Source organism: Agrilus planipennis, unplaced genomic scaffold, assembly GCF_000699045.2.
Source record: "Agrilus planipennis isolate EAB-ADULT unplaced genomic scaffold, Apla_2.0 scaffold16, whole genome shotgun sequence".
In the NCBI taxonomy this organism is placed as follows: domain Eukaryota; kingdom Metazoa; phylum Arthropoda; class Insecta; order Coleoptera; family Buprestidae; genus Agrilus; species Agrilus planipennis.
The window spans coordinates 831,267-845,458 of record NW_020438946.1 but is presented as its reverse complement, the minus strand read 5'-3'; the positions used below and the strand labels follow the sequence as shown (position 1 = coordinate 845,458).

At 34.3% G+C, this 14,192-nt stretch overlaps 1 protein-coding gene across 1 annotated transcript in view; it reads right to left on the bottom strand.

Moving 5' to 3' along the window:
* Positions 1-9,896: 9,896 nt before the first annotated feature.
* Positions 9,897-14,192, bottom strand: part of LOC108744641 (retinal homeobox protein Rx3) — a 5,092-nt gene continuing 796 nt past the window's right edge. The window contains exons 2-3 of the mRNA XM_018480504.1: positions 12,762-12,876; positions 9,897-10,631 (exon numbers count right to left, since the gene is read on the bottom strand). Of these exons, the coding sequence (XP_018336006.1) occupies positions 10,333-10,631; positions 12,762-12,876 (414 nt within the window). The 3' untranslated portion in view covers positions 9,897-10,332. The remainder of the gene's footprint in view (positions 10,632-12,761; positions 12,877-14,192) is intronic.

Here is a 14,192-nt window from a genome sequence, read left to right as displayed (position 1 = left end):
ATAGTCCTTAAATATTGATAAGATCTACCATCTGATTTTTTGATGGAATAAATAAGGAGTTCGTAAATAATAAATATGACACAAAATACATAGAAACAAGATAACAAGAAAATAACAATAAATTAATAGTTGTAACTATTATTAAACGGTTACGAAGCAATAATAATAATATAAACATACTTATAAGTACGTAAAATAAATTAAAAATTGAAAATTAAATATTGTTAATATTTACGAAAGACCGTATTGGAATTTAGAATATTGATAACAAAAGACTATTAAATTAGTCATTCGGATAAGAAAAACACTACCTTTATGTTTATTACTACTGTATAAGTAATTAGCAGTTATGGTTAATTACTCCATAAATCGTAAATAAAAATTAAAATTGGGTTTCCTAAAAATGTTTATACCTTCGGTCACTTTATAGATAAACTGAATATATAATAAATTGGAAACGTTGAATAGGACCATATTGAAGGGTTTCGAACAAATTTGTCTTGACGGGAATCCAGTCTGGAAGATTATTCCAACTTTTCTCGAGTATGTTTTAATCTTTCACCCAAAATCAGTCCCCAAAATGTATAATTACAATATTACAACTAAAACATATATTTTTTTGTTATGTAATTACAAATTTGGGTTGTTCCCTCTATTTGTGCTATAAGACATTGCTTCTTTGCAAAGAGGAGCAAAAGACTAGTAGGCATGCTTCGATTTGCAGATGATATAGAAATATTAGCATCTAGCAAGGAGGAAATAAAATAGAAGCGGTATTGACAAAACAGTATTGTATGAAAATAAATAAAAGTAAAACAAATATGCTAGTATGCAAGGGAAGAGAAAGTAGGGAAAGCCTGTTCTAGTTTTAGGGAAATGCGAAGATTGACTCAGGTTAGGAAAGAGTGGAGGTGCGTGTCCAACCAGTCTCAGGACTGACGACCTTATGATGATGACTGAAACTCTACTGATTGACTGTCTTTTCTTCACTTCTCCACACCTCCCAATTCCATTTTCCTTTCATCTCGATATTTACTTAATAATTTTAATTAAATACGAAAAACTAAAAAGATGAGAAATTTCATCCCTTTCAGTTGTCTTCAATCGTCAAAATTCTTTTAAGTAGCATCATCGAATCTATTACAACAGGAACTGTTGTCGGATTGGATACCATTTTATGTATTTATGACTAAAATCCTAATAACAGTATAAAATTGAATTTCGGATTTTTATTTAATGATGCCCATTACGGTGATGCTAATCTCAACAAATAAAAAAACTGCAGTATTGTCATTATTTTGTTAAAGTTCATCTGTCATTTTAAATGAAAAAAATTGATGGTTAATTATCACATGATTAGGGAAATGCTTTTTGAACTTTTACCATAAAAAGTTGGAAATGCAAGATGGTTTGATTAAGTATACATATTTTTCATTTACGTATGTACCTTGACGTTATAATTATTATTTTAGTTTTTTAGACAGCGAAAATTAATTATTCATTAGATGATAATAACAGGTTTACCTTTAGCTGACATTTAAAGGCAACAAAGGGATTACGTTTCGTCAAGTAATTAGTGAATTAATTTTGACATTTATCGAAAAAAGTATTTTAATAAATAGCTGTTACATTTGATGATCATTTGTTAAAGAAATGGTTTGATTCAACTTTCAACCTTTGAATGGTAAGAGGTCACTGAAGACGGAGTTCTGTCGTGTCCTGAATTTTATTCCCAAAATGATACAGATTGCACAGGTTGGGATTAAAGCACTTAATGTGTTTTGTAATTTTAGATCCCTATATTGTTTAAGAGTGTTAGAGGGATATATCATCCTTAACATTGTTAGCCATATTGTAATAACTTTCGATATCTAGGAATTCAGATAATTGAGGTTGGAAGGAGCAGTATAGATATAAAAGAACGGGTAGTACAGGGTCGAATTACCTTCAGCAAAAAGAAGTTAATTCTAATTTAAAAATTCGAAAAAGATTCTTAAAAATGTATGTCATGGGACATGGCTTTATATGAGTGTGTGTGATGGAAAGGAAAATGTTAGAAGCATTCTAATGATGAGGATACCGTGGATAGAGAAGGTTAGAAATGAGGAGATATTAGAAAGAGTAGGAGAACAGAGGGACTAACTATGGAAGTTAATAGAAAATAGGTGAGGTAGGTTGGTAGGGCACCTTCTTGGGCATGCAGGGCTTGTTATTGGTATTTTATAAGCAGAAACAGGAGTTAATGGGGGTAGAGGTAGACTTGGATTAGATTACTTTTCAGAAGTAGTTAAGGATCTGGGTTGTTTTAGTGACAACCCTATGATTATGATGACTACATATAAAAAATTGAACTGCTGAAGGCGAAGGCAGCGTAGGTTAATAAAATTTAAATTAAAGTTTGTACCTACAGTGTAATACACGAAGAAAATAAAAAAAACTACAAAAACATTAGAAAAAAATTCCCAAAGCACTGGTAGTACTTACAACAATTAATTTTTGGAAAACTGCAAGTAAACAAAGGAAATAGGAGGAACAAGTTACAGCAAGGGAACTTAAACAAGAGCGGACTGAAACAGAAACCACGATGAGAGTAATCATTTTTGTTGTTTTAAATATAGGGTTGTTCGGAAAGTCATTTCGTTTTTTTTTGTGGAAATGAAAGACAGTTTTCGTAAAATAAACAAATACATTATTAAATTATATATTGACCGTTCTGGTCCAACACCTTTTGCCATCTTTCTGGTAGTAGCATAATTCCACGCTCATAAAATTTTTGGTCTTTGCTGGCAAAAAACTGATCGAGGAGGTTTTTGACCTCCTCATTTGAGGTGAAGGTTTTACCGTCTAAAAAATTTTGGAGTGACCGGAACAAATAATAATCCGATGGTGCCAGGTCTGGAGAATATGGTGGGTGTAGCATTGTATCCCATTCAAGCTGTAAAAGCTTTTGGCGAGTGACCAAACTTGTGTGAGGTCTCGCGTTGTCTTGGTGAAACACTACACCTTTCCTGTTGATTAGTTCTGACCTTTTCTGTTGAAGTGCATCATTCAGTTTGTCCAGCTGATGACAGTAGACTTCCGAATTAATCGTTGTGTTATCCGGTAAAAGCTCAAAAAAAACGATTCCTTTAAAATCCCACCAAACAGACAGCATCACCTTTTTTTGGTGAATATCGGCTTTGGAAATGGTTTGAGCCGGTTCATCTTTTTTGCTCCATGACCTCTTGCGTTTGACGTTGTTGTATACAACCCATTTTTCGTCCCCAGTGATGATGCGCTTCAAAAACGGATCATTTTCGTGACGTTTGAGAAGCGAATCGCAGACGTCAATGCGGCGACACAGATTTCTCTCTGTGAGAACATGGGGAACCCATACATCGAGCTTCGAGGATAATCCCAGGCCTTTCAAGTGGTCATAAACTGTTGAATTTGATAAATTTAACCTCAATCCGATCTCACGTGTTGTTATTCGCCGGTTCACATCAACTAATGCCTTTATCGCGTCTTTATCAGCTTCAACCGGCCTTCCCGAACGTGGTGCATCTTCGACATCAAAATTGCCGGATCGAAATTTAGCGAACCAGTTCTGGCACTGGCGTACTGTCAACACACCTTCTCCATACACATCAGTCAATTTCTTTCTGGCTTGAACAGCATTTTTACCCTTTCTGTAGTAAAACAGTAAGATATGTCGAAAATGCTGCTTATCGCTCTCCATATTTAAAAGGGCACCAACCAAAAACTACTGCGTAGAATTAATTGGAATTTTTCACACACAAGCCTTGCTATATGAGCTCTCAAAGCATATAAAAATTATACGGCTTAAATGTGAAGTTGGGCGCAAAAGAATACAATTAAATCCTCTGCCGGGAAAAAACGAAATGACTTTCCGAACAACCGAATAGTTTAACATCTAACTCTTACTTACTCTAAGTATTAAAATTTTTGGATATTTTATTCTTCAATTCAAGCCAAATTAGCAACAGTTGCTGAAATATTTCAAAATCTTGATATTTGGGACGATTATGAACGAAGATTTTACAAGATTTTGCAACCAAATATTGTTAGGAAATAGTTAATCTCTTCCTCATTTATTTCAAAAAGATCAAAAATTGGATTTTTTGAGTTATGGGGCTGGCATGTCTAAAAAAGGCGTGCTGAAGCAATTCTGAAGCCAGATTGGGATTCAGCGTAGCATATTAATCTCAATAAGGGGCCATCCATAAATTACATCACACGTTAAGGGGGAGGGAGGGGGTCGACGAAGTGTGACAAGGGGATGGGAGGGGTCCTAAACTTCGTGACGTCACATTTCAAAATTTTCAAAATCTACGTGTTAAAACACTATTCAATAATTTCTAAATGTAAAAATTGTAAAATATGTGACGTCACACTAGGAAAGGGGGGGAGTCTCACAGATGCGACAAGGACAGGGGAGGAATCAAAAAATCATGTTATTTTTGTGACGTAATTTATGGATGTCCCCTAATTGATCTTGTTGACATGTGAAGTTTTTGTTTATTCATTAGGGTTGTGTTTAAATTGGAGGGACTTTTTCTGGACTGAAAGTTTTTTGGAACAATTTCGCAGATACGGTTTTTGGTCGACTGAACAGAAGGTAACCATATCCCTCATTACACACCTGTACAGTGCTTCTACCTTGGGGTCAAACATTCTTTGTACGACCCGTCGAACGAATACAACATGCTCCGTATCGATGTAGATAAGTCGTTCGGCGAATTTAATGAAATTGGGGTTATTGTCCCTTCGTACTCTCTTTGCCATGTGTTACAACGCACACAGACCTCTAAACACACACACAAAAACGTTTTAATACGAACATTCTACCATCCTCTACGTGAGATGCGATCTGTTTTAGTATGTTAAAAAAATCCGGTGTCTATGCCGCCTTGGGAAAGGCATTATAAATCAGCAGCATTCAATGACTCTCCTGATTCAACAAACAGATCGCTCTGCAGCGATAACTTACGTATGAAGGTATAGTTCAATGGAGAAAAGGATGCAATAGGTAACAGCTAATAGAAATACGAGTATCTTTGTTTGGACGCCATACGTTCAAATACAATCCTAGATACAGATAATGGTCCTTTAAAAAATGGAATACAGAACAAGTAAACAGTAGGTAATCAAGAAATGCTTAAAAAAACAAGGCAGACTGAAAGCCGAGTTTTGTATCCGATATTTCGTAATAAATTCGTTGACTTCGTTTGTAGTGAGCACATTGAAGCAGTTACTTTTTATTAGCTCAATTGAAGCAGACATAAAGGTTTAAAAAATTACCCTTAAGAAAGCACGATAACTATATGGTCAAATGTTATTTTATAAAAAGTACAACTTTTAACCCCCCTTTTAGTTTGATTCTCACATAACCTTACGCAAAATTAGTACCTAAGTATTGGGATCCGTCAAATGGGCATTCACCATCTGGTGGCAAAATTTATAACTCGAATAAGGGAAAAATTTACATAGGAACTGTGCACCCAACTTGTAAAATTGTTTATTAAAATAATAAAACACGTTAAAAAAGTAAAAATTTTTTTGATGATGGAGTCGACGAAGTTTTCTTCTAAAGTTAAATCAAATAAAAAGTTAATATGTTCAGTGAAAAGCTGCAATAGCACTTCAGACATAGATCTTCACTCTTCACCTACATTAACTACTTTCCAATAAAAACTAACCGTTTTATATATGTAAAAAATATATTCGGAAAATTAGAGAAAAAAGTAAACTAATAGAAGCTTGGATGAAAGCAGTAGGTATCAAAGAAGTGAATTCCGGAATAAAAATTTGTTCACGTCATTTTAATGCACATGATTATATTTCAGCAAGTATTTACCATCAGCCATAACCTTAATATTTAAAACTAGAATCATACTAAAATTATAAAGTGAGAAATTATTTATTCCTGTGTAATTGATTTAACACAATTCTAATGATACGATATAAGTATTTTGAGGTTAAGAACCTACCTGCTGCAATACAACAAAGTTGCAATAATGTGTTTGCAACGTTCTCTTAAATCGGCTTTGCACGTGCAAGTCATTGATATGATATTGCTTAAATCACCCAGAATCACCTCACCAATTATATAACGTGAATCACTTTTTAAATCCGAAGTTTGTAAAAAGTAGGCAGTAAACTTGACGGAATTTGAAGGCTAGCTTCCGGATTTGTTATTTCCGAATTTTATAATGTGATTGGCATTAAAAACACGCTCACCTTCAACGAAATTTCCTTTCCGAGGCTTTGTGTCAGCCCAATCACATATTGTGTCAATAGTTATCATTTTATCGTAATTTAAAAACTTGGAAATTGCACGGTACACTATAGGAACTACGATAAATTTTCCCTAATCGGCGCCATGTTTTTAGGCTCCTCTCATTTGACGGATTCCAATACGCCATGTGTACGATAACACGTTACCATGAATTCTGAAAATATACGCGACACCAGCACTGGCTACTAATAAATGTACTGCGCGTTAACTCAACATAGCAATGCGACCACCCCGCTTTATGAAACAATTGTTTTCAATAATCGTCAATAGAGCAGTGGTATGAACGCTGGGCAGACATACAAACAGTCCAGGTTTCTATCCTCGGCTGGCACTATTGCTTTTTATGGTTGTTAAATTTTTACCAATACCTTTTTTTTTATTTAATGTATTAATAGAAGAATGCTTTTGTTTTGAATGATAAGGTTACAAGTGGAAATGAATTTAGTAATATCGTTACCAATATGGGTAAGCATGTCAGCTGGTATATAGGTAATATATTCCACTTTCGTACGTTATTGTCCTACCCACATAATTATTCCTTTAGATTTCGAAAGTGATGAAGTCAACAAGTGTCATTCTAATGTGTGTAGTGTGTACTTATAATTTCCACATAAAGTTACTCATACATGTTTGGCGATGTTTAACCTTCGGTAACCTTGATTTGCAAATAAAATTAAGGAACCAACTGAACAAATGACATGCATTCGGCATCAACATTATGTTATTGACCGGTTATTGGTTTTTTGGAAACGATTTTAAATAAGCCATATATCTTTGTTATTCATTGATTTATACGTATTATATGTTGAAATTGTACCTCAGTTTAATAAACCACAAACCTGACGAACAACGAACTCTATAAGAAAGGAGTAGTTATATACACTTAACCTGTAACCAACCATAAAATGCGATAAATCTATAATAGTTGGGTACATAAAAATTAATACAGTATTGGTTTTGCGTAGGTACCAATTCGACCTTTCTATCCTGCGCTAATCTTCGCATGTTTCCAAAACTAGAAAAACCTTTATCCATAACTATTTGCGAATGGTAATCTAGTCTAGGTCTACCTCTACCCCTCCTAACTCCTGTTTCTGCCTCTAATATGTCTCTGATTAGACCTTCATACCTGAGAAGGTGTCCTACCAAACTATCTCGCTTGTTTCTTATTCCATACAGTCTTCGGTTCTCCTATTCTTTCTAATATCTCTTCATTTCTAACCTTTTCTACCCACGATATCCTCATCATCCGCCTATAACACCACATTTCGAACGCTTCAGACCTTTTCTTTTCCGCCGCTCCCACTATCCATGTTTCGCACCCGTACAACGCCGTGCTCCAAACATACACCTTTAACAATCTCTTTTGAATTTCTAAGTTAATCGCTCCCGAGCATAGAAATGAGTTCCTTTTATTAAAGGCGATTCGACCCTGCACTATCCTCTGTTTTATATCCCTGCCACTCCTTCCGTCTTGACTTATCTGACTTCCTAGATACTTAAAATGTCCTAACATTCCACGTTCCGACTCGTGAAATATTGCACCCTTCCCCTATTGCACTTATTGAAGATATCCCTCGATGTAGTTCCCGCCCGGAAATCCGAATGGGGGACTAGTTTACGTTCGGAGTACTTTACTCCAAAGGATGCCATTAATTTGTAGAGTTGTATGTTTTACTCAGGATCATGATGTGGTGGTTTCCCGTTGCCTTCCGCATCGCAGTATTGTGCATCAGAGTGCCATACCGATCCTCGTGATCTCTTCCACCCTGAGTACTGAAAGAGCTGCTGCCCTCATTCAGGGACTTGTCTTAGTCTGGTTTCTCTTTAAAAAGCCCCCCTGATGGTTGAAACCATGGTCCGGCTCCTTAAATCATCGAAACTTTGCAAGCCGATCCACCTACTCTTGTTTTGTACAAGAACTTCGCCAAGGGTCAAGTCCCTTCGGATCGGCATGATCTATAAGTACTGAAGAAAAGGAACATTTGGGGTGTCTTTTTTCCACCAGCTATTAATACTGCTGGGCGGACAGAAGAAGATGAGCAGAGGGAGAAGAAAAGATATACAAGAAAAGCAGGAAAATCAAAACAATGGATATATAAAAGTCTATCGGTCAGGAAAACTAAAAGGGAATTTTTTGTATAAGAACTGAGGAATGTTAGAGGATGAAGTAAAATTTGATGAGTACCCACTTCAGAATGTTTAAATATCAGTTTAATTATTTGGCTTAATAACACCCCTCTGACGTTTACCAACTAACTGACTGCCTACAGTGAGAATAAAGCTTTAATTGAATAGTATTCAAATTGAACCATTGAAGGTGCTCATCAAAAGAAGCTTCAAAAATTGGGCAAAACGATCGCCTACCTTCAGTTTCGCTAGCTGCTGAGTCTTAACCCAACCATAACGATGGATCGCATGGTCATTACATTCCCTGAAGATATTAAGCACAGCGGCTGGCGAAACGTCGGGCAAATCTTGACTACTCCATCTGATACTAGTTTATGGGACAAATTGTAAAATTCTGATACTCAACTATTATTTTGAAGAGGTGGTGCCTAATTCTGCCATATATTGTAGGATTTTAAAGTGTTACAAACTAGTCAACTTTTTATTATTGCATCGCTGATTTGATTTGACATTTCTTATACAAACGTTTTTAAAACAACTGAAACTATCGCAGACTTCTGCTGTTTTCTAACAAAGCATGATGTACAGGGCATCCAGAAATTCTTTCCATAAGTCACGTTCCTATCAGTGCGAAAAAAGGAAGTAGGTACAAATTAAAAAATGTGGCGTATATGCACATTAACTAACAATCAATTATTAATTATCGTTCGCTACTTTACAAAACGTCTTTATCCTAGGTCTTCACATTCGCTGTTAATTTGCACAACAGCAGCGCCTTAAGATGACCATATCACGAACCACTAGTCACAAACTAATGAGGGCATAAATTACCAAAAACACTTTTATCATTATGAACATAGTAGGCCGTCTTTGTTGGCTTAAGAGACTGCAACAGTCGCATATTATGTTTTCTCTTTTTTATGTTCCTATATCTTCCGAATATCGAAATATGGATGACGTGACGTAAGTCATCCATTTTATAAAACAATGGATACCCATACAGCGTTAGTATTTTGGTAAGCGCATGCGCATCACGCCGAACATAACCTATAACTAAATTCGTAAAGGTAATTTTGGGGATTGTAACAAGCAAAAATTTGTTTTGTGTTGTTTTGCGAAATAATTTGATAATAATAAGTAAAGAATTAGTGAAGATGTAGTAGACAGGCTAGTAGAAGTCGATATTCTTGGAAGTAATTGAGGTTATGTTCGACTGCGCATGTGCATAGAAACTAGAAGTGACTTTGATATTAGATATACAATGCTAATGTTTTCAGAATGATTTGTTCGCCTGACGTGTTAAGGTACAACAAGGGGATTTCTTTGTAGCTAGTAGTATATTTTTCTAAGGAACTTTATAAATAAGGATTTATTTATATTCATAATGTATGTTTAGAAAAAATTGAATAGTTACTTAATGTCAAAAGGGACATTGTAATATCCCAAAATTTACTGCGTTCCTTTCGTCAATTTGATATTCTATAGTTTAATGAGATTGAATTTATAGTTTTCACTTTTGAGAAAAATCCTTTTCATGTATTTTCAACAGAAAAAATAGATCATTTAACATCAATCAATACTAAAGTATCCATCCATATTCATATCCAATTATCCAATATTTCCAAAACTATCTCTCAGGTATCTTCAAAATTTGCACAAGTCTGTTAAAAATTAATGCATCCTTATTTACGAAATTTCATATAAATCCCTGCTGTGCTCCAATGAGTCAACTCCCTTAATTTAGCCCCACTTGGTACATATAACGTAATGTAACTTGTCATCATCTTGAAATTGTTTGGACAGAAAATTTCGGCAGGCACACCCTTTAGATACCACCTACATACATATATTGTATGAATGTACACAATTAGTTCATAATTATCCTTTAACATTAACATTATCATTTACAACATTGCCATTCTACCGCCACCATTGTGACTCGGTACCATCGGATCTTTTGGAAGGATCTTTCTCGGTATGGAGAGATCGTCGGGTAATGATGGCGACGGTGATCTCGGTTTTTGTAACATTTCTGTCGTCTGTGCGTTTTCCGTTGATGTTTGCGAGCTGCTCTTCAGTTCTGGCGAACACGAACATTGTCTTGGAGGGTTTGAAGAGGGTAACATGTGTGGGTAAGGCGGCGGTTCGTTCGGTTTGTCGAGGGGTGGAGGAGCCTCGCGAATGTTGGTGTGCGAAGGAGATCCTGGAAATACAAAGTTAAACGTGTTAGGATCATTTTAGAAGATTCATTAATTTTTCTAAAGAGAAACAACCTGGGACAGGGGCGGACCAAGGCCTAGGCAACTGAGGCCCGTGCCTAGGGTCCGTAATTTTTGGAGCCCGAAAATTAAGTTTTTAATTCAAAACAATTNAATTAATTTTTAATTTTTATTTGAAAAATATTTTATCGGAAAAATAGGCCCGGAATTATAATGTTGCCTAGGGCCCGCTTTAGCCTTAGTCCGCCACTGATCTGGGACGTCACTAAGTTGTTCTCCGAGTCCTGGTCTGATAATATCACATAGAAAAAAAAATAACCTCCTCCTAATCGTCAGCTATATGACTATATGATATTATCCAATACAAATTACCTCAAATTAATACAGAAAAACTGTTGTTGCTGTTACATCTTCGCCGGGAATCGAACCCGGGATGAATCTTTGGCTTTACAACTTAACAGAGGTGATAGATCGAATGTACTGATAATTCGATCATTAGGTATCGATATATCAGAACATATCGAAAGATTAATAGATTAATCAATTTGAATTACTCTGATCTTGAGAACGAGAAAGGGTAAATTGTATGTAAAATATACCTTTTTCGTTTTTTGCCTTTGGAAATCAGAATTTCAAATTAATGAATAAAACTACAAATTTTTCGGGTTATTATTGAAATAAAAATGTTAACCTGCCTAGTTTTTGTCAATAATGTATTAAGAAGTTTTGTATAATTTTTGTGTAGAGAAATTCTGAACATATATAATTTTATATTCGGCAAAAAAGGTTTAGGATGCAATTGACAGTAAAAAGTTGGGGAGCATTTCTTAAGGGTTGTCACCTCAACACAAACTGAAACATTTATTTAGATGTGTGTTCATTATTTACAATCGATTTTATTTTATGGAAATTACCGAAATACTAATAACCCTTCCTGGCGCCTCCACCGAATATTTTTTTAAATTAATTTGAATTTAAATTGTAATAATGTGAAAAACCATCATCATCATAATCCTCAGCTATATGACTATATAATATTATCCAATACGAATTATTTCAAATTAATAAAGAAAAACTGTTGTTGCTGTTGCATCTTCGCCGGGAATCGAACCCGGGATGAATCTTTGGCTTTACAACTTAACAGAGGTCAATTGCATCCTAAACCTTTTTTGCCGAATATAAAATTATATATGTTCAGAATTTCTCTACACAAAAATTATACAAAATTTCTTAATCTTTAACTATTTGCGAACAGTAATCTAATCTAGTTCTACCTCTACTCATTCTAACTCGTGTTTCTGCCTCTGATATGTCACTGATTAGACCTTCATGTCTGAAAAGGTGTCCTATCAACCTATCTCACCTATTTCTTATTGATTTTCATAGCGCTCTCTGTTCTGCTACTGTTTCTAATACCTCTTCATCTCTAACCTTCTCTATCCACGGTATCCTCATCATTCGCCTGTAACACCAATCCCGAAAGCTTTTAACTATTTTCGTTAGAACATAGAAGTTACTTCTTTTTGTTTAGGCAACTCAACCCTGTGCTATTTTCTCCTTTGTATCTCTACTAATTCTTCTATTTTGACTTATCTGAAAATCAGCATAATTTTTCGTCCCCTATCTTTCCTTACTTCTTCTTCCCTTACATATCAGCATTTTTGTTTTACTTTTATTTATTTTCATATAATACTGTTTTGTCAATACCGCTTTCATTATTATAGGACTCCTTCCTACTGGATGCTAATATTTCTATATAATCTAAAATCGAAACATACCTACTAATCTTTTACCCCAGGATATCTACCCCTACGGTTGTCCTGTCTTTAATAATGCTGATCAGGTTTCACATAATTGTCGTTTATTCTGACGAACTCTTTCGGGTTTTACCTCGTTATCAAAGGAGTATATTAATAATAATATTTAATAAGTGTTAACACATGGTCCTTTTATAATAATGAAAAATCCGAAACGAATTTGTCAGAATAAAGGACAATTTTCAAGTTCTTCTTGGTATAGCTATCGACTGTTCTTATCATAAATCTATTATTCAAAATATTGTTTATGAAGTTTTTTTGAGTGCCAGGAATGCATTTTCGGGTTGCACAATTTACCTGTCAAGATAAGGGGTGGAGTGGGTAGACCTAAACACCGCATCCTCCATGCATCCTGAAGGAGCTGCAGTCTGGCCTGTTTACGCCATTTAGCTCTTCTATTTTGAAACCATACCTAGTAATAACAACAACAATAAAGTAATTATAACCGCAAGAAGAGATAGAGAAATCTGATTATTATATAATAACATGATGTCCTTCTTGTCGCTTCCTTCGACAACAGGAATTACAAATAAAACTTTGATAAATTTCAAGGTGAAGCTGTAGCAATAATGGAACTGTTACTATTTATTTTTCTTTGCGTTTGTTTAATTAAGCTCGCATGTAGATAATTCTAATCGGATTATTCTAAGGTGTTTTCAAAAATTATAGCACGTTTAGTCTGTATATCTTTTAAAATCGTTTTTCTTTTTTTGAGAGAGACAGAGTTGGTGGAACAAAGTAGACAAAGATTTTGTAAAAGTGTTTTAGTGCTTTACAAATTGTTATCTACACTTTTAATTGAAAAACAATTGACAATCGATATGTGCTTTTAAACCAAATGTATTGCATAAATGAATAGAGGGGGTGCCCTGGGTAGTTGTGTGACGCTTTTCGATTCAATGGCTAGTTTTTCCGACAGGGGGCGTCAAAGTTAACTAGTATTGATTTAGTTATTACAGCTAAATTCTTGGTCGATTCGATTGATTGAGAAATAAATTCTTATTATATATTCTAACATGTTTTAAAAAAAGGAGTTATTATATTTAGTGAGAAATATTGAAATGTATTAATTAATAAATAAAATTAAAGAAATAGAAAATGAATATTGACCAATTGTAACGTCCTCTCGTAGAAAACTAGCCTTAGAATCGAAAAACGGCTCATTGAAATACGTCTGGGGTAATTACCTCTATTCAATATGTGCAGTAAATCTCAGATGGATTATCTACAAGGCATTTACATTAGACTGATTTTTCCAAATTAAGAAAAATTCATATACTATTTAGTGATACTGATTTTTGGTTCTTTGTGAAACATTATTTCAGTAAACAAATACAGCAAAATTAAAAAAAAAATGAATAAAATGTCTATATACATATAATAGTAATCGGAAATCTGCTTTACTAAAAAATTGTAAATTAATAATTTGTCTGATTTTTAAAAGCACATAAATTAAAAACTTCTGTAGTAGATGCATAAAATAATATGTATTTTATTTTGGTATTTGATTATATTTCTAAAACATATCTAATTCAAAAAGAAGTTAAATTTACTGAAACGGTTACATTTCAACAAACATTTAACATCATTAGGAGATATTACAGTTAGGGAAATGAAAATGAGTTCATTTTTCGTGGAAAAACGTAGGTATTTGATAATAGTATGTAGAAAAATATTCATTAGTAGAAATCATTAAATATTATGTTTTTTGCATCATTATATATCCAT